Source organism: Tursiops truncatus, chromosome 3 (assembly GCF_011762595.2).
Source record: "Tursiops truncatus isolate mTurTru1 chromosome 3, mTurTru1.mat.Y, whole genome shotgun sequence".
In the NCBI taxonomy this organism is placed as follows: domain Eukaryota; kingdom Metazoa; phylum Chordata; class Mammalia; order Artiodactyla; family Delphinidae; genus Tursiops; species Tursiops truncatus.
Window position 1 is genome coordinate 111,386,222 of NC_047036.1, and position 24,636 is coordinate 111,410,857.

Genomic DNA, 24,636 nt, shown 5'->3' on the forward strand with positions numbered 1-24,636 from the left:
CATGCGGGATCTTTTTTTTTTTTTTTTTTCAGTTGCGGCATGCAGGATCTAGTTCCCTAGCCAGGGATCGAACCCGGGCCCCTGCACTGGGAGAGTGGAGTCTTAACAACTGGACCACCAGGGAAGTCCAGTCTTGTGACTTTCGGATTCCGACTCAGTCTTGTGACTTTTAAAGGTGAAAATCTTAACTTCTTTTCCCAAGTCACACATTAAATACACAAATCAAGTTATAAGAAATTAAAATTGTGAAAGCACTAAGGAAATGATGACCTATTTTCACTTCAGGAAAAAAAAAAAAAGGAAACTAAAAGCACGTTAAAAAAAATGTTAGAGCCCCAAACATAGAGAAAATGACAGAAGGTGGGGGGATAAGTTGAAAGAGGCCATATTTTAATGACGAGCTTCTTGCCTTACTTGAGTGGGACCTGTATCCTCATGCCTATTAAATATAACTTGTCCAATAGATTGTGAAGAAGTACGTCTCTTTTTTGCTCTTTCAGTTAACCTATTATTTAAAAAAGAATGAGAAGTTATTAGAACTTCCCAGAAGTGCTTCTGTTTTAGCTTCAATAATGATGTTATACCATGGTAGTCTACTATTTGAACAATAAGTGCGAAAATGCAACTGTTAGTCCTTAAGTACCAATTGCTCTAAGTAAAGAGGTGAAAACAGTGCAGAGAACAACTCACACATGGCTAACATCAGTGGTGACAACCATGTTGTCAGGTTACTCCAGCTGGCCTACTTGGTCCCTTCTGTCTGTTCTGAACCTGGATCTCTTAACTACTGGGTTCATGACCTTCCGAGCTCTCTGACCAAGGCTAGTTTGTAACTATGGTTATTGCAACCATGGTTTAGGAGTCACCTCAAGAACGATTGGATGCCTGCTGTCTATATTCTGTTGTACAGACATGTCCACTTGCCACCTCTGCAGACCACTAAGCTTCACAACTTATAGCCCAAATCAGTCTGTTAGGATTGGCTTAGGATAACTGAACTAAGCCTGCTTCCCCAACTAGAGCCACAGTAATTTCCCTAAATTTAGAATGGGCCCTGATGCCTTGCTAGGCAGACCCTCGTCATCCATTACACTGCCCTTGATTAACCAGACTTATGGTACCAGTCTCTCAATCTGTATTAGTAGTTAAATCTAAAATCGGTCCAATATGCTGTTTTTATCCCAAAATTTGACCTTGAAAAGCTACTTGACTACACACGATTATTTTCAACTATCTTTTCTCCATTTAGACAATTTGCTATGATACGAATATAAAGCTTACTTTATTATTCAAAGGCACATCAATACCAAAACTGAGGTCACACTACATTTTTCTCTTCAAATGGGAAGTAATTTTTCTGAGAGACTTTTTTTTTTTAATGAGGTTTTTCCAAACAGCATTAGTGAAAAACTAAACACCTAGAGAGCCAAGAAAAGTTAATCCTTCTGTAGCATTCATACGAATCACTTAGTAATGGTCCATTATATGATTGTAATTTCAATATACCTTCAAATTCAGTTTATATATAGACACTACGAAGTTGATTCTTTGAAATACCATTATATAAAAACACTGTATTACTGAGGTCCATTACCTTCTGTTTCTTTTCTGTTAAAACTCACCTTGAATTGTAGTGGAAGAGATTTGAAGCCATCAAATTCCTGCTACTTAGATTGATAGGTGGCATCACCATACTACTTCCAGCATGTGGATCGTCTTTCATGCCCATAGAGTTAGTGCTGGGATTGACAGGGTTTGGTGGTCCACTGATTACGGGTTTTATATCTTGAGACACAGTATGAGCAATTTCAACTGCATCCTGTTGAAAATGTCCACCTTCACACTCTATCTTTTTTGGTTCTAAGATATCTCCTTTTCCTCCTTTAACTTTAATAACTCTGACTTTGATCTCCTTGGGCTTTTTCTTTTTTTCCATTTCCTAGAAAAAATACATCCAAAATCTGAGTCAGGAGAACAGTTATTTTTATCATTAGAGTACTAACTATAAAATAGTTATACTGGCTAAAAAGAAGACCAATTTTTACCTTTCCCAAAACTGAAGTACTTAGCAGTGTATCGGTATAAACTGTTTTTCTATCATCTTTCATAAATTCATTTTCTTTAGAATTCTCTTTTGGCTTTATGAATGAATTGACTTTTCCTTCTTGTAGCAATTTAGCTCTCAGTTCCGGTATGAATCTGATAAAACAAGCAATATCAAATACTTTTATTTATGTTGATAGAGTATTTTATCTTTAAAAGACTTTCTAATCAATTAATTTGCATTTGAGCTACAGCATAAATAAGTTATCAGTAATGCATGCCAAGAGATGGCACAATATTTACCTAATACAAATTGTGTCCTGGTAAAGATACATCTTTCTAAAATTTTTCCGCGGTAATCTACTATTAATAAAATTTTACAAGATAGACTTATATGAATTAGATTCCTTTTGTGATGCAATGTTTACTTAATAAAAGCATCGTTTTTAATTTTGATAAATATACTATTATTTTCAAGGAAGACTCAGGCCACTTTGTCCCTTTTGTGGTTCTTCAAAGTAACAGGACTTAAAAGATGAACTAGTTTCTAAAATCTTACTCTAGACAAATATTTTCAGAACAAAATGTAATAGAATACATCAACATTGAAGGGAGATTGTTTTGGTTTTAGTTAGGCTTTTTTAAAGTTATTTATTTTTTAATAGAAAATCCATTCACATGGCTCAAAACTCAAAAGGTTATACCGAAAAGTCTCCTTTCCACCCCTCTCCTGGAGTTGCACAGTTTCCCTCCTTGAAGCAGCTACTGCCATCAGTTTGGGACTGAATGAATTCTACCATGAATGAATTCTTCCCTAGAATTATAGTAAAGGGTAGTGTGAGGAGATGAAGAAAATAACCAGTATCATTAGTTTGGCTGAATAAGAAAATGCACATTTCTGTTAAAACTTCCTTGCATTGCAGAAGGTCCATGAAAAACAGAGGCCTCTTATCCAATTAAAAGGTCTTCCCCCAAACATTTTCTGAGGCTCCTATTATTGGAACTCAAGAACTTTCACCCCATAATAGTAAAATCCTAATATCTAAATACCCAAGAGAAATCAGTCTATGTAGAATTGATAGGAAACAATTTTTTTATTCAGTAACTGACACTTCTTATCAATGGCACTTTTTTTTTTTTTTTTTTGCGGTATGCGGGCCTCTCACTGTTGTGGCCTCTCCCGTTGCGGAGCACAGGCTCCGGACGCGCAGGCTCAGTGGCCATGGCTCACGGGCCCAGCCGCTCCACGGCATGTGGGATCTTCCCGGACTGGGGCACGAACCCGCGTCCCCTGCATCGGCAGGCTGACTCTCAACCGCTGCGCCACCAGGGAAGCCCTCAATGGCACTTTTAATATATCTTCTCATTTTTTTAGATTAAAATTCCTGAAATGCCTGAAGTTCTAGTTACTCTCAAAGATTCCCTTTTCTTTGCCTTTTTCTATTTTGGTCTATCTTCAATGGAGGTCCTAGTCTTTTCTATGCCTGATCTTAACTCCATCACATTTTTAATTAATATTCATGTTTGTGACCTCGTATGCAAAGGCAAACTGAATGATTTTGCAATTAATGGGAAACCTTTCCTGTTTCTTTCAAAGCCCAAATAGAAAATGGTGTGTTTTTTTAAAAAGCATGGCTGACTTATGAGTCTACATTGTCATTATATATTTTAGATACAATGTGAGACAGAGACAGGCTTTAAGAGGCATGGTCCCTGTCTTCAAGGAACTTCCAGTTTGGTGGGGAGAATAAAACAACAGGAACTGCAACAGAGAATAAGTAAAGCAGAGAAAAAAAATCATCTGGGGAATGAATGCTAATTGTAATATATAGATCAGAGATGCTATCAGAGAGGAAAAACTGGACTATTCTGAGTCAGAGGTCTAAATGGAAACAAAGCTACAAAGTATTTATTGTTTATTTAATGTTATCTCTGGCCTATAATGAGAATTGAAAATGCATGTGAAGAGCTTAGCACACTGCCTAGGACATAGTAACTGTGTAATGAATGTTATGTACACTTTTTTTTATTATTAGAATTTTCACCATGACACCTGTAAGTCTACCATATACTTAGTCAATAGAGAAACTCAGTAAGCTTTTGATAAATTGAATTCTTCTGTTGTGTAACATTAACCTACATAGCAATTTTCATGCTAGCAAAACATCCTAATATAAAACACGGAAAAGTCCACACTCACTCAAAATGCTTACTTTTCAATAAATCCATCTCTAGTAAAATACTCATGATGCAAAAGATCAGTAGATGATATCCGCTCAGCAGGATCAATTTGTAAACAAGCCTAGAAAATGAAAAAAGATTCTATGTTAAACAAACTCTTAACAGGGCTCCTAAAGGTAAATGTTAAATTTATTTCACAAATGTAGGTGTAATTAATTACCCAGAGCTAAAATAGTTCTTGAAAAGATGGAATTAGACCTCAGGAATTTCTGACAGTGAGTTCTGACGACTTATTTCCCTAAGAAATTTGTACTTGTAAGGCATTATTACAGGTTAAATGGTCTGTGATTCTAGCCAAAACAGAAGTCGGTCTATTTCTGCTGGAATTAGCAGGAATTAATTAGCTCATTTTGATCCTCTTATCAGCCCTGTAAGGTGGAAAGTTCATGGATTATCATTTCCATTTTACAGAACTAGAAGCATGATTAGTGATTTGCCAAACTAGAATTTTAATTCATATTGTCTGATTACTAATCCAGTGCTCTTTCTACGGCATAAAACAGTTTCACAAATATCCAAGCCCCCAAATCTTTCAATAACGCAGTATCAGAACAGCTCTTTTCTGTTTCCCTAACTTGGGAGGACTTCAACTGAATAGAGAACCAAAAACACCCCCACAAAACAAAAAGAGACAATGGAAGTAAGAGTTTTGGATAAGGGGCTTCCCTGGTGGCGCAGTGGTTAACAGTCTGCCTGCCAATGCAGGGGATGCGGGTTCGAGACCTGGTCCAGGAATATCCCACATGCTGCGGAGCAACTGAACCCACGTGCCACAGCTACTGAAGCCCGCGTGCCACAGCTACTGAAGCCCGCATGCCACAGCTACTGAAGCCCGCGTGCCACAGCTACTGAAGCCCGCATGCCACAGCTACTGAAGCCCGCGCACCTAGACCCTGTGCTCCGCAGCAGGAGAGGCGACCACGGTGAGAGGCCCGCGCACCACAGCGAGGAGTGGCCCCCGCTCGCCGCAACTAGAGAGGGCCCACGCACAGCAACGAAGACCCAATGCAGCCTTTAAAAATAAATAAAATAAATATAAAAATTTAAATTATTAAAAAAAGAGTTTTGGATAATAAGATGCACATAATGAATCTATATATAATTAAATAATTATAAATAGAACACATTTCTTTAATCAAAATATTAAAGACAGAATTTGAATAAAAGCTATTTACCTTATAATATTCATTCTTCCTCTAAAAAGCGGCAAAACATACTACTAATAGTTAACTTTTATTTATGCTTACTATGTGCCATACAACACTCTATCTAGCCTCTTCCTATTACTTGATCCCAACAACAATCCTACAAGGTGGGTAGTATTACTATCCTCACTGTACAGATGAGAAGACTAAGGCCCAGAGAGGACAAGTAATTTGTCTAAGATCTCATAAATATAAAAGATAGTTAAAGTCCAGAATATCCAAAGTAACTGCATACAATTTATTACACTTTCGTTTATTTCAAAAGGTGTACGTTTAAATTGATTCACAGAAAAAGTCGTAGAGATCTGCTATACAACAATGTGAATATAGTTAACAACACTGTACTGTACATATTAAAATTTGGTAAGAGGATAGATTATATGTTATGTGTTTTTTACCACAATTTAAAAGAAGTTGACTCACAAAGTAAAACTGAGTCCATTATCTTTATGATGTGGGAATATTCAGATCCTTAAGACCGCAACTAGCTAAAAATACGTGCTTATATTAGAACATAATAGTTATCCAACAACAAAATTTAGGAAGAAAAATGCTAAAAGGTCATAGCCTATTAGAAGCAGATAGATATTCTTTCTGTGAATAATATAATTCACAAAATTTAAATACTTGCCCTAGTTTGGAAAATGTAAAATACCATACTTTGAGAAACAGACTGGCAGTTCCCCCTGAAAGTAAAAATACACATCTACACAAAGACTTATAAGTGAATGTTAATAGCAATTTTATTTGTAAAAGCCAAAAAGAGGAAACAACCCAAAACAGGAGAATAGATAAAAAATTGTGATATATCCATACAATGTAATACTACTCAGCAATAAAAAGGAACAAACTACCGATACACACAAAAACATGAACTGAATCTCTAGACTACAATGCTGATAAAGAAGCCTGACATAAAACAGTATATCCTGTTTGATTCCATTTGTAGACTATTCTAGAAAATGTAAACTATAGTTACAAATAAATCAGTGGTTATCTGGGGATAGGAATGAAGGGAAAGATGGATTACAAAAGGACGCAAGAACATTTTGGGGAGTGATGGAAATGTTAGGTATCTTTGTTGTAGTGGTGGTTTCACAGGTGTATACATCTATCAACTCATCAAATTATACATCTGAAGTACATATAGTTTACTGTACAGAAATTATACCATAATAAAATTGTTTAAAAAATTTAAATCTAGGAAAAAAATACATGCTCTACACCAGGTATTAAGATGTATTTTAGGGAATTCCCTGGTGGTCCAGTGGTTAGGACTAGGCGCTTTCACTGCCAGGGCCTGGGTTCAATCTCTGGTCAGGGAACTAAGATTCCACAAGCCGTGCGGTGCAGCCAAAAAACAAAAAGATGTATTTTAAAGTTACACTAATCAATCAAAACTGTATCTGTACTAGAATAAAGAGAGAAGTCAACAAAATAGAAACAGACCCAAGCACGTATAAGCATTTTGTCTACGATAAATGTGGCATTCCAAATCATCAGATTATTCAAGTTGAAAAAAAGTAGTTACAACATATACAACAAAAGACTAATATGTTTATTATTTTGCAAATCAATATAAAAAGATACTTGAAATGACAAATAGGTTAAGGATTCTTAAAATAAGAAATACAAATGACCAATTAATATTAGTAAAATATCCAACTTTCCTGTAACGCCCTAAGTGCAATTTTAAGAAAGGTATTTTATTTCTAGTTTATTAAGTTGGCAAATATTTTTTAAATTATAATATTCTGGGACTTCCTTAGTGGTGCAGTGGTTAAGAATCCGCCTGCCAATGCAGGCGACACAGGTTCAAGCCCTGGTCCAGGAAGATCCCACATGCTGAGGAGCAACTAAGCCTGTGAGCCACAACTACTGAGCCTGTGCTCTAGAGCCCGAGAGCCACAACTACTGAGCCCATGCACCACAACTACTGAAGCCCACGCACCTAGAGCCCGTGCTCCTCAACAAGAGAAGCCACCACAATGAGAAGCCCATGCACAACAATGAAGAGTAGCCCCACTTGCCACAACTAGAGAAAAGCCTGCACACAGCAACGAAGACCCAATGCTGCCAAAAATAAATAAATAAAATTTAAAAATAAAAAAATTATAATAATCAATGTTAGATTGAGAATGGAGATTTATATCCAGTGCTACTTGAGTATAAATTAATGAAACCTTTCTGGAGAAAAAAACAGCAAAATATATCAAAAGTCCTAAAAAGTGTAAACCCTTTGGTCCACTAGTCACACTTCTAGGAATTTATCCCAACAATACAAGTTCATAAAAACATATAAAAGATGTTTACTGGGCTTCCCTGATGGCGCAGTGGTTGAGAGTCTGCCTGCCGATGCAGGGGACATGGGTTCGTGCCCCGGTCTGGGAAGATCCCACATGCCGCGGAGCGGCTGGGCCCGTGAGCCATGGCCGCTGAGCCTGCGCGTCCGGAGCCTGTGCTCCGCAACGGGAGAGGCCACAGTGGTGAGAGGCCCGCGTACCATAAAACAAAAAAAAAAAACAAAAACAAAAAGATGTTCACTGTAGCAACTTTACCAATAGTGAGAGAAAAAACCTGAAAACAAATGTCCAAATTGCAAGATCAGTTAAATAAACTATAGTACAGTCATACAATGAAACACTATGTAAGCCCTAAAATTATGATGTAGCTCCATACTTACTGACATGGTAGTATGCTTAAAATATACTGCTAAGTGAAAATAAACAGATTACATAGCAGTGTGTAAAGTATGATACCTTTTAAAAAGCATAAACTTCTATGCTTGTAGTTGGTTGGGAAAAGCCCAGAAGTATATAAACCAAAATGTTAATAGTAATTTTTCCTGGATTGTGGGGTTGGGAAAATCTTAACTTCTCCTCTTTGTTTATCAAGTATTCCTATTTTTCTTATGATCATTAGGTATTCTTTGTATGATCAAAACTATGACATGAAAAAAGAAAGAAACTGAAGTGAAAATGTAGTAAACAAGTCTTATCCTTTAATAAACTCTAGTTCTTTCCAAGTACCAAAGAAACAACTTTCTTCCTTTGATAATAGTCTTTAGATGTTACATGTCATATGTTTAATTTTATCTAAATAACAGCAACAACAGTTAACATTAACAACATTTGTTGATAGCTTCTTCAAGGCTCTGTGCTGAGAATATTTCTACCATTACCTCATTTAATCCTCCAGCTCCAGAAAATAAATATTGTTAATGTTGTTTTACAGCCCAGTAAACTGAGGCACGGAGACTGACTTGCTCAAGTTTACAGAGCTAATTAGTGACAGAGCTGAGTTTTAAACAAAGTTCATGTGAATCCAGAGCCCCTTCTTATAAACATCACACTATACTTGCTTTGAAATTTAGGTAACCACTTTTTTAAGGGCTGTACATTGGAAACAAGATACCTTAGTTGACCCTGGGAAAGGAAATTGGCTGGAAAGAGAAAATAAATAGAAGCAAGTAACTCTCTCACATTTTGAATTTTGTACTAAGTATGCTGGTATATTTATTATGTAGTTCAAAATAAAATTTAAATTTTAAACTAATTTAAAAGTGCTATATAATGTTTTGCTTCCTCTGATTCAACCTGAATTTTGGTACTGGTGTATCCTGAAACAACATTAAAACTGCAGCTGCGAACGCCTTGTGCGTACCTTACAATACCACTGTACAAGGAACAAATCCCTTGGGTAGACTGCTAGGAAGACTGGCTGTTAAGAGGTGTTGATAAACATGGTAAGTCCTTAAAATTTTCCAGTTTATCCCTAATTATCAATAAAATTGGGATAAACAAAAAATAATAGACAGGATTACCCCAGGGGCCTTTCATTTCTAACAGCCTGTGACTTTTAATTTCTCTGAACTTAAGACATAAAGACAGAGGAATATAGTAACTTTTAACAGATAACATTACTTCATGAATCCTTTTGGAATCTCATTAAAGTAATATCCTAAAACTGTATTATAATTTATGCAAATTTCCCAGTATAAGTCCTTAATCTCTTAACATACATGAACAATATCTGCCAACAATCCATTTAGCTTTGGGTATTTTTTTCTTGCATTTTTGGGGTGTTGAACTTGAGGAAGGACCACCCCAGCAAAAATGGGATTCTTGGAAAAGATATTCTGCAAGTGAGGTGTCAAATTGCCTGAAAAGAGAAAAAATATATACATAAGAAAACCAGGAAATTATTCTACAATCAAAATAATAAATTGTTATGTAGTCTGCATTAAATTACTAAAAAGGGAGAATAACAGTTAAGTTCTTTTAATTTTTTAAAGTTGAACAAGAAACTATCTTAATACAGCATAAAAAAATGTGAGTTTCCCCAGTAATCTATTGATAGTACATAGGCAGTAGAAAATATAAAACCACATGTGCATATTCTTTTCCCAAAATACAAGACATATAATGCCATTAGAAAAGGCACATTCAAACTTTTACATATTTCTATAAGGGTATATAAATGGTTTAACTAGCAAGTGTTCATCAGCAAACCCTTACTCAAAACAGCTAAAATACTAAAATTATATATAAATAGGAATTCTGCAAAGAAGAAACAAGGCTATAGAGTAGTAGTAGAATGGAAAGAACTATAAATAGGAGTGGAGAGAGCTAAATTCTAGCACTAGCTCTGCTATAACTAATTCTGTGACCTTGGGCAAATCTTCCTTTTCTGTGCCTTGGTTTCCTCATTTGTAAAATAACAAAATTGATCCCACCGTCTCTAGAGGTCCTTCTAACATTAATCTCATAACCAGAACTTTAAAGATGACAGAAAAAAGTATGATGCTTTAAGGCTCTGAACTGTATCTTTAATCAATATTTACCCAGATTCACGGTTTTTATAGTTGTTAACAGTACCTTTCTCATGATCCTGTAATTACATGTTTATGTATAGCTTCCTCACCACAAAAAAGGCTCCTCAAGCTCCTCATTCAGAGGTATATATATATAAAATCCTTGAAACTCCATGAGCAATGCTAATCATGAAAATGTTTTGGTAATCAAAGCAGATGAGTTCTCTGCTTATCTATTGTGGTTTAAAAAAAGTTTTCTCAGTAAATAATTGGTTTTCTATTTCCAAGCACTTTATTTATTTATTTATTATAAATTTATTTATTTATTTGTTTTGGCTGTATTGGGTCTTCATTGCTGTACGTGGGCTTTCTCTAGTTGTGGCGAGTGGGGGCTACTCTTTGTTGCGGTGCACGGGCTTCTCATTGCGGTGGCTTCTCTTGTGGAGCACGGGCCCTGGTTGCATGGGCTTCAGTAGTTGTGGTGTCAGGGCTCAGTAGTTGTGGCTCGTGGGCTCTAGAGCGCAGGCTCAGTAGTTGTGGTGCACAGGCTTAGTTGCTCTATGGCATGTGGGATCGTCCCAGATGAGGGCTCGAACCCATGTCCCCTGCATTGGCAGGCAGATTCTTAACTACTGTGCCAACAGGGAAGTCCTCCAAGCACTTTTAAAAAACATCAAAATCAACTCTATTACTCAAAAGTCCTCTCTGAAAGAAGCAAATATTTGTAGAAGCCAAAATTTTAAAACAACTTTCAGACAAATTGAAGTAGGTTCCTATTTTACTATTTTTCTTAGTATCAACCATCAAAACATGGCATAGCTATTTGCCTCCTGGCAAAGAAAAATATTATCTTCAAAAACAGAGGAGAGGGACTTCCCTGGTGGTGCAGTGGTTAAGAATCCGCCTGCCAATGCAGGGGACACGGGTTCGATCCCTGGTCCAGGAAGATCCCACACACCACGGAGCAACTAAGCCAGTGTACCACAACTACTGAGCCTGTGCTCTAGAGCCCGTGTACCACAACTACTGAAGCCCATGCATCTAGAGCCCATGCTCCACAACAAGAGAAGCCACTGCAATGAGAAGCTCGAGCATCGCCATGAAGAGCAGGCCCCGCTCACCACAACTAGGGAAAGCCTGCGTGCAGCAACAAAGACCCAATGCAGCCAAAAATAAATAAATAAATAAATTTATATTAAGAAAAAAAAAAGGAGGAGAATTTTCTACCTTTTTTATCAGCCCACAGCATTCATCTACTCCCATCTATCAAAAAAATATGCTTCCCTGTTCTTATAAAGAAAACACTAAATTTGAAAATCAAGCAGAATTGATCTGGAAACACTTATTTGAGGCATTTAACAGTATATTTCAGTAATACCTACCTACTTTTAAAACAATTTTATGAAGTAAATCCAAATCAGAGCTGCTAGGAAGATAGGGATTTCCAGTGGCCATCTCAATGATCATACAGCCCAAGGCCCAGATATCCACAGGTCTGAAACAGACAACAATAAATCACTTTCATAGAAAAATCTTTTCTGAAAAAACTTTTTTTTTTTTTTTTTTTTGGCTGCACTGTGGGGCTTGCGGGATCTTAGTTCCCCAGCCAGGGATCGAACCCATGCCCCCTGCAGTGGAAGCACAGAGTCCTAACCACTGGATCACCAGGGAATTCCCTAAAAAAGAACTTTTAAAATAAACTTAAGGCTAAAGAAAACAGAATGGTTAAGTGGTATCATTTATCAATTTTCACTACAATATCATATAGCAACTTTAGGATATATATTAAATATTATCATGTTTTATTAGTAACTTAAATAGTTTATATTTAAGTTGCATGAGAAGCCATGTAGCAGTCCAAAATAATTAATTATAATGCTAAAACTGTTTCAAATACTTATATAAGGACATTATGATAAATGGTTTATGACGTAGAATAGCTGAATACTAAAATCATCTTGTACTTAGAAAGTAAAAATCTTAAATATTTTACCACTTACTTTATTTATCTTAACGCATTGTGAGTCATCCATAATTCAAGCTTTTTTTCCCCACATAATCAGTTTTTTTTTTAATTTAATTAATTTATTTATTTATGGCTGTGTTGGATCTTCATTTCTGTGTGAGGGCTTTCTCTAGTTGTGGCAAGTGGGGGCCACTCTTCATCGCGGTGCACGGGCCTCTCACTATCGCGGTCTCTGTTGTTGCGGAGCACAGGCTCCAGACGTGCAGGCTCAGTAATTGTGGCTCACGGGCCCAGTTGCTCCATGGCATGTGGGATCTTCCCAGACCAGGGCTCGAACCCGTGTCCCCTGCATTGGCAGGCAGATTCTCAACCACTGCGCCACCAGGGAAGCCCCTAATCAGTTTTTTAAATAGATAAAAAGATGCCCAAACTTACATTCAGAAGAAATTATAAATAAACACTATAAGGAGATCTATTTTTCACTGATCCAACTGACAAAAATTATAAAATTTGATAACTGCTATGTTGGTGAGGCTATGGAAAATGAATACTCACATGTACTGCTCTGGGAGTATAAATTTAAACAACTTCTTTGGAGGAAAATTGGCAAAAGCTACTAAAATTTTAAATGTACATACTTTTGACTAAACACCTTTATTCTTAAGAACTTATCCAAAGATCTACTCACACATGTGCACAAAGATAAATTATAAGAGAATTTCACTGCAGCACTGTTTGTAGTAGAAAGATTGGGAACAACCTAGACATCCATCAATACGGGAATAGCTATGTAAGTTTTTGTACAACCACACAATGAAATATTAGTTGTTAAAAAGAATAAGGTAGGTCTATCTGCATGTGTTAATATAAAGTGATCTCTGAAATAAGCTCTCAAGTAAAAAAAAGCAAGATTCATTAAAGAAATCAGAGGAGATCTAAATATAATAAACGGAGAGACATTCCATGTTCATGTATACGAAAACTCAATATTGTCAAGATGTCAGTTCTTCCCAACTTGATCTATAGATTCAACGCAGTCCCAATCAAAATCCAATTTGGAGAGGACTTCCTTGGTGGCGCAGTGGTTAAGAATCCACCTGCCAATGCAGGGGACACGGGTTCGAGCCCTGGTCTGGGAAGATCCCACATGCCGCGGAGCAACTAAGCCCGTGCACCACAACTACTGAGCCTGCGCTCTACAGCACGCAAGCCACAACTTCTGAAGCCTGCGTGCCTGGAGCCCATGCTCCACAACAAGAGAAGCCACGACAGTGAGAAGCCCACGCACTGCAACAAAGAGTAGCCCCCGCTCACCGCAACTAGAGAAAGCCTGCGCGCAGCAATGAAGACCCAACATAGCCAAAAATAAATACATTTATTTTAAAAAATCCAATTTGGATATCAATAAATTGATTCTAAAGTTTATATGGAAAGGCAATAGAACCAGAAAAGCCAACATGATGTTGAACAAGAACAAAGTCATAAGAAAGACACTATCTGACTTCAAAATGTACTATAAAGCTACAGTATGTGAGACAGTGTGATATTGGTGAAAAAATAGACAAAAAGATCAAGAGAACAGTATACAGTGCCCAGAAATAGACTCACAGAAATATACTCAACTGATCTTTTTTTCTTTTTTTTTTTTTTTTGCGGTATGCGGGCCTCTCACTGTTGTGGCCTCTCCCGTTGCGGAGCACAGGCTCCGGACGCGCAGGCTCAGTGGCCATGGCTCACGGGCCCAGCCGCTCCGCAGCATGTGGGATCTTCCCGGACCGGGGCACGAACCCATGTCCCCTGCATCAGCAGGCGGACTCTCAACACTGTGCCACCAGGGAAGCCCCTCAACTGATCTTTGACAAAGGAGCAAAGGCAATTCAGGAAAGAAAGTCCTTCTGATAAGTGATACTGGAACAACTAGAAATCCATATGCAAGAAGAAATGAACCTAGACATAGAGCTTGCACTTTTCACAAAAATTAACTCAAAATGGATCGTAGACCTAAATGTAATATGCAAAACTATAAACTTCTAGACAATAATATAGGAGAAAATCTAGATGACCTTGTGTTTGGTGATGAGTTTTTAGATACAATACTAAAAGCATAATCCACAAAAGAAAAAATGGCTAAGAAGTACATCATTAAAATTTAAAACTTTTGCTCTGTGAAAGACACTGTTAAGAGACTGAAAAGAGAAGCCACACAGTTGGAGAAAATATTTGCAAAACCCATAACTGATAAATGAGCTGCATCCAAAATATACAAAGCACTCTTAAAACTCAATAATAAGAAAACAATCAGGGACTTCCCTGGTGGCACAGTGAATAAGACTCCACACTCCCAATGCAGGGGGCCCGGGTTCGATCCTTGGTCAGGGAACTAGATCCCACATGCATGCCACAACTAAGAGTTTGCATGGTACAGCTAAGGAGCCCACGTGCTGCAATTAAGGAGCTGCTGAGCCGCAACTAAGGAGCTGCTGATCTGCAACTAAGGAGCCCGCTGGTCACAACTAAGACCCTGTGCAACCAAATAAAGAAAGAAAACAATCAAATTAAAAATTGGGCAAAATATCTGAACAGACACCTCACCAAAGAAGATATACACATGGCAAATAAGCATATGAAAAGATGTTCAACATCATATGTCATCAGGGAACTGTAAATTAAAACAGTGAGATAGATACCACCAAACACCTATTAGAATGGCTAAAATCTAAAACACTGACAATACCAAATGCTGGTAAGGATGTGGAGCAACAGAATTCTCACTCATTGCTGTTGAGAATGCAAAATGATACAGCCACTTTGGAAGACAGTTTGACAGCTTCTAACAAAGCCAAACATAGTCTTACCATACAATCCAGCAAAAATTGCACTCCTTGGTATTTAGCCAAATGAGTTGAAAAACTTATGTCCACAAAAAACCTGCAGATGAATGCTCATAGCAGCTTTATCCATAAGTGCCAAAACTTGAAAGCAGGTAAGATATCTTTCATCAGGTGAATGGATAAACAAACTGTCAGACATACATACGATGGAATATTAAATGATTACAAAGAAATGAGCTATCAAGCCATAAAAAATATCAAGGAACCTTAAATACACATTGCTAAGTGAAAGAAGCTGTCTGAAAAGGTTGCATAATGTATGACTCCAATTATACGACAGTCCAGAAAAGGCAAGTGTATAGAGAGATTTAAAAGATCAGTGGTTGCCAGGGGTCCAGGGAAAAGGAGGGAAAGATAAAATGGTAGAGCACAGAGGATTTTGGGGGCTGTGAACCTATTCTGTATGATACCATAATGGTAGATACATGACATTATACATTTGTCAAGACCCATAGGAAACACAATACAAAGACTGAATATTAATATAAACTATGGACTTTAATTAATGATAATGTATAAATATTGGTTTATCAATTCTAACAAATGTACCAAACTAATGTTAGATGTTAATAATAGGGAAACTGTGCTGTGTGGGTAGGGGTAAAGGACATATAGGGAAACCCTGTACTTTCTGTTCAATTTTTCTATAAACATAAAACTGCTCTAAAAAAGTAAAGTATATTGGGCTTCCCTGGTGGCGCAGTGGTTGAGAGTCCGCCTGCCGATGCAGGGGACGCGGGTTTGTGCCCCGGTCCCGGAAGATCCCACATGCCGCGGAGCGGCTGGGCCCGTGAGCCATGGCCGCTGAGCCTGCACGTCCGGAGTCTGTGCTCCGCAACGGGAGAGGCCACAACAGTGAGAAGCCCAAGTACCGCAAAAAAAAAAAAAAAAAAAAAAGTAAAGTATATTAATTTAAAAAATTACAAGGGAGAAAAAAAGCAAGATTCTATACAATATATATAGTATGTTCCTATTTCTGTTTAAAAGGAAGATGTGTGTCTGTGTGTATTGCTAGATAATGATTTTAAGGAACAAATGACTTAACTGTGGTGTATACAATTTGTTAAGCCCGCATTACAACAAAAACTGGATAATAGGAACTTAAAAGCTTGCTTACTTCACAAGTTTTAAGAACTTACAGCAGAAACTAACACAACATTGTAAAGCAGTTATACTCCAATAAGAAAAAAAGAAAAGAAAAAAAAGAACTTAATAGAAATTTATAAGTTTTAGTGAGAAACACTAAAATTAAGACCAACTTATTGCCTTCAAAGTTTTAAGTAAATTATTTTTAGGCACTCTCCCTACAGTATGAAATTCTTACTCACCTCCTCCACTTCTAACAGAGGCACTAAAAACACTCCTACACAAATAAGTTCACTTTTTCCCAGCTTGTTCTGAACTTTCACAGTTCAGTTTGGTAAGGTAAGGCATTATCTGCAGAACTGTAAAGAATTATCTAGGCAGGCCTTTCAAAGAGCAATAGGAGACAAAATACATATAGTTGATTGTCACTGCAGTGCTAATCTTAATGGGCTCCCCCATTATCTGAAGTATGAATAAATCCTAGGATAACATGCAGGAATAAGAGGAGGATTAAAAAGAATCACATGGAGGAAGAACTTGGAGATCTGCTGACCTACTCTCCAGTGAAACTGCTGAAAATTATGAAAAAAAAACCCACAATAATTAAAACCTCTAGAAATAGTCCTAAGGGCAAACAGTGGGGGAAGGACTTGGAGATCTGCTGACCTACTCTCTAGTGAAACTGGTGAAAATTATGAAAAAAAACCCACAACAATTAAAACCTCTAGAAATAGTCCTAAGGGCAAATAGCAAATGAAGAAAAATCTATTCAAGAAAATCTATGAAGGGACTTCCCTGGTGGCACAGTGGTTAAGACTCCAAGCTCCCAATGCAGGGGGCCCAGGTTCAATCCCTGGTCAGGGAACTAGATGCCACATGCATGCTGCAACTAAGAGTTCACATGCCCAACTAAGGAGCTGGCAAGCCTCAATTAAGGAACCCAAGTGTCGCAACTAAAACCTGGCGCAACCTAATTAATTAATTAATTATTTTAAAAAAGAGAAAATCTATGAAAATTTGTTTAAAAAGATGAGTCTGTGGTATTTGAATCAAGACCACTCTCTCCCTCCTCCACTCTAGCTCAGTAAGGCAAAGACACTATCCTACACAGTTCCAGCCAAGAACTTCAGGCTTCCTTTTTCCCTAGCTCCCAGTCAGAGGGCTTTATTCCCAAGAGGAAAACTTCAGTATTTCTCATATTTCCCCCAGTTACCTGTTCCTGAGGCTAAATCCTGGGTGAGTATGGAGAAAAACTTCAAAACAGCAAGAGAAAAATAATTCATCACTTACAGAGGAATCTCCTTAAGATTAACAGTTGACTTCCCACTAAAAACAATCTAGGCCGGGGACTTCCCTGGTGGTCCACTGGGTAAGACTCCACACTCTCAGTGCAGGGGGCCTGGGTTCGATCCCTGGTCGGGGAACTAGACCCTGCATGCATGCTGCAACTAAGAGTTTATACGATATAACCAAGGGTCCACATGCCGCAACTAAGGAGATCTCGCATGCTGCAACTAAGACCCAGCACAGCCAAAACAGATAAATAAAAATAAATAATAAATAAATATTAAAAAAAACCAATCTAGGCCAGAAGGCAGTGGTACAACATATTCAAGCTGCTCGAAGAAAAAATTATTAACTAAAAATCCTATATCCAGCAAAGTTATCTTTTAAAAATGAAGGTGAAATAAAGACTTCCCCAGATAAACAAAAACTAAGAGAATCTGTTACCAGCATGCCTGTGTAACAGGAAATACTAAAGGAAGTTTTTCAGGCTAAAAACAAGTGACCCCAGACAGTAATTCAAGTCCACACAAAAAACAATGAGCCCAAGTAAAGGTACTTATGTTATTATAAAAGACTGTACATTACTTAACCATAAAAAAGAATGAAATTTTGCCATTTGCGACAACATGGATGGACCTAGACGGTATGCTAAGTGAAATAATTCAGACAGAGAAAGACAAATACTGTATGATATCGCTTATATGTGGAATTTTAAAAATAAGACAAATGAACAAACATAACAAAACAGAAACAGAATTATAGATATAGAGAACAAACATGTGGTTGCCAGAGGGGAAGTGGGTGGGAGAAGAGAACTAGGTGAGGGGAGTTAAAAGGTACAAACTTCCAGTTACAAAATAAATGCGCCAAAGGGATGAAACATACAGTATGGTGAACATAGTAACTATGTAATATTTTTGTATGATGACATATCATAACTAAATTTATCATGGTGATTATTTGAAATGTATAGAAATATCAAATCACAGAGGGTTATAGGTCAATTACATTGGGTTGGCCAAAAAGTTCGTTCGGGTTTTTCTGTAAGATGTTATGGAAAAACCCAAACGAACTTTTTGGCCAACCCAATACTTTAGAAACAAACAAACTCATAGAAAACGAGATTAGATTTGTGGTTACAGCAGAGGCAGGGGGATGTGGGGGGAGGGTAAAATGGATAAAGGTAGTCAAAAAGTATAAACTTCCAGATATAAGATAAATAAGTACAAGGGATAATGATAAATATAATTAACACTGCTGTATGTTACATATAAAAGTTGTAAGAGAGTAAATCTTAAGAATTCTCATCACACAGAAAAATTAGTTTCTACTTCCTTAATTTTGTATCTATGTGAGATGATAGATGTTTACCAAACTTACTGTGATAATCATTTCATGATGTATGTGAGTCAAATCATTATGCTGTATACCTTAAACTTATATAGTGCTGTACGTCGATTACATCTCAATAAAACCGGAAGAAAAAAAGACAGTATAAATTCCTATTTTCCTCTTTTATTCTCTTGATTTATTTTAAAAGCAATTGTATAAAATACTATGCATATAGTATATTGTTGGGCCTATAACATATAGAAATGTAATGTATGTGTAACATTATTTGCCAATAACAGCAAAAAGGAGGTAAGAGAGAGCAAAACTGTTTTGGCTAAGGAAATTACTATAGATTATAAAGTAATAATGACAACAAGGTATTTTGGGGTTTGTAACATTAATAAATTATTATACACAGCAAAAATACCACAAAAAGACAGAAAAGGGAATAAAGCTATATAGGAGTAAGTTTTCTATGTATATATATCACTGGAATTAAGCTAATATAAATCTGAAGCTGATTATGATAATTTAAGGTGCACATAATAAACACTAGAGCCACCACTAAACAAATCTCCAAAACCTATAGTAAAAAAAAAAATCATTAAAGAAATTGAATTGAGGGACTTCCCTGGCTGTCCAATGGGTAAGACTCCACACTTCCAATGCAGGGGGCACAGGTTCAAACCCTGGTAGGGGAGCTAAGATTCCCACATGCCGCACAGCGTGGCCAAAAAAAAAAAAAAAGAAAAAAAGAAATTGAATTGATACATTACAAGATATTCACTTAATGAAAAAGGAAAGCAGTAAAATGGGAACAGAGGAACAAAAAGGACATGAGACACAAATAAAGAAATAAAGCAGATGTGTGGGCTTCCCTGGTTGTGCAGTGGTTATGAATCTGCCTGCCAATGCAGGGGACACAGGTTCGAGCCCTCGTCTGGGAACATCCCACATGCCGTGGAGCAACTAAGCCTGTGTGTCACAACTACTGAGCCTGTGCTCTAGAGCCCGCAAGCCACAACTACTGAGCCCACATGCCACAACTACTGAAGCCCACGTGCCTAGAGCCTGTGCTCCACAACAAGAGAATCCACCGCAATGAGAAGTCCGCGCACCGCAATGAAGAGTAGCCCCCGCTCGCCACAACTAGAGAAAGCCCGTGCACAGCAACAAAGACCCAACACAGCCAAAAATAAAATAAATACATAAATAAATTTATTTTTTTTAAAAAAAGGATATATTAAAAAAAGCAGGTGTAAATCCAACTATATCACTAATAACATTAAATGTGAATAGATTCAACAATCTACTTAAAAGGCAGAGATTGTCAGCCTGAATTTCAAAAAAACATAATTCAACTATACGCTGTTTACAGGAGACACATTTAATAAATTTTACACATTTATTCAAAGATACAAACAGATTGAAAGTAAAAGGAATGAAAAAGCTACATCATGCAAACAACAAGCACAAGAAAACTGGACAAAGTAGACTTCAAACAGAAAATGTTACTAGAGATAATGTTATAATGATAAAAGTGTCAATTCATCAGAAAGCTATAACAATATAAACATGTTGAGAACAACTGGACAGAAGATCAACAAGGAAATAGAAGACTTGAATAATACTATAAACCAGTTAGACCTAATAGACATCTATCGAATACTTCATCCAATAACAGAATACACGTTCTCTCAAGTCACATGGAACATTCACCAAGATAGACTATATGGTAGGCCATAAACAAACCTCAATAAATTTAAAAAGACAGAAATGATATAAAGTATATTCTCCTATCACAATAGAATACAATTAGATATAAGTAGTAGGAAAATTTGGGAAATGACACATTACTAAATAACAAATGTATCAAAGAAGAAATCAAAAGGGAAAACAGAAAATACTTTGAGATGAACGAAAATGAAGAAACAAAACAAAATTTAGGGTATGTAGGTAAAGCAGTGCTTAGAGAGAAATTTACAACTATAAATGCCTATATTAAGAATTAAGACAGACAACACACCTATCCCTATCTACACAGCAGCACTATATACAATAGCCAAGACATGGAAACAACTTAAATGTCCATTGACAGATGAATGGACATGTGGTACACATATACAATGGAATACTACTCAGCCATAAAAAAGAATGAAATAATGCCATTTGCAGCAACACAGATGGACCTAGAGATTATCACACTAGTGAAGTAAGTTAGAAAGAGAAAGACAGACACCACATGACATCCCTTATATGTGGAATCTAAAATATGACATAAATCAACTTACCTATGAAACAGAAACAGAAACAGACTCACAGGTTATAGAGAACAGACTTGCGGCTGCCAAAGAGGCTGGTGGGGTGGGGGAGGGATGGATTGGGAGTTTGGGATGAGCAGATGCAAACTATTATATATAGAATGGATACACAACAAGGTGGTACTGTATAGCCCAGGGAACTATATTCAATATTCTGTAAGAAACCGTAATAGAAAACAATATGAAAAAGAATATATATCCATGTATCAATATAACTGAATCACTTTGCTGTACAGCAGAAATTAACACAACATTGTAAATCAAATACCCTTCAATAAAATTAATTTTTTTTAAAAAGAATTAAGACAGATATCAAATCTACAACCTAACCTTCCATTATAAGACACTGGAAAAAACAGAGCAAACTAAAACTACAGCAACCAGAAGGAAGGAACATTATTAGATTAGATTAGAGTGAAAACTAATGTAACAGAATTTTTTAAAATAGAGAAAATCAATGAAACCAAAAGCTGGTTCTCTGTAAAAATCAACAGAATCGACATTTAGCTAGCATGACTAAGAAAAAAAGAGTGAAGACTCAAATTACTGGAATCAGAAATGAAAGAAGTAACACGACTACCAAACTTACAAACATAAAAAGTACTATCAAAAAATACAATGAACAGGGACTTCCCTGGTGGCGCAGTGGTTAAGACTCTGAGCTCCCAATGAAGGGGGCCTGGGTTTGATCCCTGGTCAGGGAACTATATCCCACATGCATGCCCCAACTAAGAGTTCGCATGCCACAACTTAGGAGCCAGTGAGCCTCAACTAAGGGGTCTGCCTGCTGCAACTAAGACCTGGCACAACCAAATAAATAAATGAATAAAATATTTTTAAAATACAATGAATAACTGTATACCAACAAATTAGAGAATTCAGATTAAAGGATAGTTTCTGAGAAAAACACAAACTACTGAAATTGGTTCAGGAAGAAGTCGACAGGTACTTCCTTGGTGGCCCATTGGTTAAGACTCCACACTTCCACTGCAAGGGGCACGAGTTTGGTCCCTGGTTGGGGAACTAAGATCCCACATGCTGTGCGGTGCAGTCAGGAAAAAATAAAATAAAAAGACAATCTAAATAAACCCATAGCAAGTGAAAATTTTGAATTAGTAATCAAAAAACTACACACAAAGGAAAGCACAGGCCCAGAGGGCTTCACTACTGAATTCCACAAAACATTTAAAGAAGATGATCATGTGAACTCTTCACAAACTTTTCAAAAAATAGAAGAAGTATGAACAGTTCCCAACTCCTTTTTAGAAACCAGTATTATCGTGATACCAAAATCAGACAAAAACATCACTAGAAAAGAAAACTACACACCAATATCTTTTACACATATGGACACAAAAATTCTCAACAAAATACTAGCAAATTGAATCTAGCAACATATAAAAAGAATTATACACCATGATTAAGTGGGATTTATCCCAGGAACACAGGTTAGCTCAACATGGAAAAATCAATTAATGTAATACATTATATCAATAGATTAAAAAACAAAAATTCACATGATCATCTCAGCAGGTGCAGAAAAAGCATTTGACCAATACCCTTCCATGATAAAAACCCTCAATAAACTAGGAATTAAAAGGAAACTTTGTCAACACAACAAAGGGTACCTATGAAAAACCCACAGCTAACATCATACTTAATAGTGAAAAGATGGGGAGTTTTTCTCCTAAGATTTGGAATAAGACAAGGATGTCTGCTCTTACCACTTCTATTCAACATTGGGCTGGAGGTTCTGGTCAAAGAAATTAGGCAGGAAAAAGAAATGGAAGGCATCCAGACCAGAAAAGAAGTAAAATTATCTCTACCCAAAGATAATGATCTTTTATACAGAAAGTATAAATCCACTAAACAATTATTAGAACGAATAAGTTCAGCAAGGTTGCAAGATACAAGATCAATACACAAAAATCCCTTGAATTCTTTTACACTTGCAATGAACAATCTGAAAATGAAATTAAGAAAATTTGATTTACACTAGCATCAAAAAGAATAAAATACTGGGACTCTCCTGGTGGTCCAGTGGTTAAGACTCTGCACTTCCACTGCAGGGGGTGTGGGTTCGATCCCTGGTCAGGGAACTAAGATCACACATGCCACGCTGTGTGGCCAAAAATAAAAAAATTTTTTTAATTAAAAAAATAAAAGAGGGCTTCCCTGGTGGCGCAGTGGTTGAGAGTCCGCCTGCCAATGCAGGGGACACGGGTTCGTGCCCCGGTCCGGGAAGATCCCACATGCCGCGGAGCGGTTGGGCCCGTGAGCCATGGCCACTGAGCCTGCGCGTCCAGAGCCTGTGCTCCATAACGGGAGAGGCCACAGCAGGGAGAGGCCCGCGTACCGCAAAAAAGAAATAAAAGAAAATAAAAAATAAAAGAATAAAATACTTAGGAATAAATTTAACAAAATAATGTAAAATGTAACAAATGGGGCCTAATTAAACTCAAAAGCTTTCGCCTAGCAAAGAAAACCATAAACAAAACAAAAAGACAACCCACAGAATGAGAGAAAATATTTGCAAATGATGCAACCGACAAGGGATTAGTCTCCAAAATTTATAAACATCTCATGCAGCTCAATACCAGAAAAACAGAAAACCCAATCAGAAAATGGGTGGAAGACCTAAAGAGACATTTCTCCAAAGAAGACATACAGATAGCCAACAGGCACATGAAAAGATGCTCAACATCATTAATTATTAGAGAAATGCACATCAAAACTACAATGAGATATCACCTCACACCAGTCAGAATGGCCATCATCAAAAAGTCGACAAACATAAATGCTGGAGAGGGTGTAGAGGAAAGGGAACCCTCCTACACTATTAGTGGGAATGTAAATTGGTAAAGCCACTATGGAGAACAGTATGGAGGTTCCTTAAAAAACTAAAAATAGAGCTACCATATGATCCAACAATCCCACTCTTGGGCATACATCCAGAGAAAAACATGGTTTGAAAGGATACATGCACCCCAGTGTTCATTGCAGCACTGTTTACAATACCCAAGACATGGAAGACATAAATGTCTATCAACAGATGAATGGATAAAGAAGATATGGTACATATATATAGTGGAATATTACTCAGCCATTAAAAAGAATGAAATAATGCCATTTGCAGCAACATGGATAGACCTGAATATTATCATACTAAGTGAAGTAAATCAGACAGAGAAAGACAAATATCATGATATCGCGTATATGTGGAATCTAAAAAAAATGGTACAATTGACCTTATTTACAAAACAGACTCACAGGCTAAGAGAAGGAACTTGTGGTTACCAGGTGGAAGGGTGGTGGGGAGGGATATATTGGGAGTTTGGGATTGACATGTACACACTGCTATATTTAAAATAAAATGCCTTACCATGAAAAAATGTAAAATGTATGTGCTAAAAGCTATAAAGCATTGTTGAAAGAAATTAAAGATCTGAAA

At 36.9% G+C, this 24,636-nt stretch overlaps 1 protein-coding gene across 1 annotated transcript in view; it reads right to left on the reverse strand.

Moving 5' to 3' along the window:
* The window catches only part of CDKL3 (cyclin dependent kinase like 3), an 87,982-nt gene that overhangs the window by 42,827 nt on the left and 20,519 nt on the right, over positions 1-24,636 (reverse strand). The window contains 6 exon segments of the mRNA XM_073802535.1: positions 415-505; positions 1,623-1,939; positions 2,046-2,199; positions 4,257-4,345; positions 9,511-9,650; positions 11,685-11,797. Of these exon segments, the coding sequence (XP_073658636.1) occupies positions 415-505; positions 1,623-1,939; positions 2,046-2,199; positions 4,257-4,345; positions 9,511-9,650; positions 11,685-11,797 (904 nt within the window).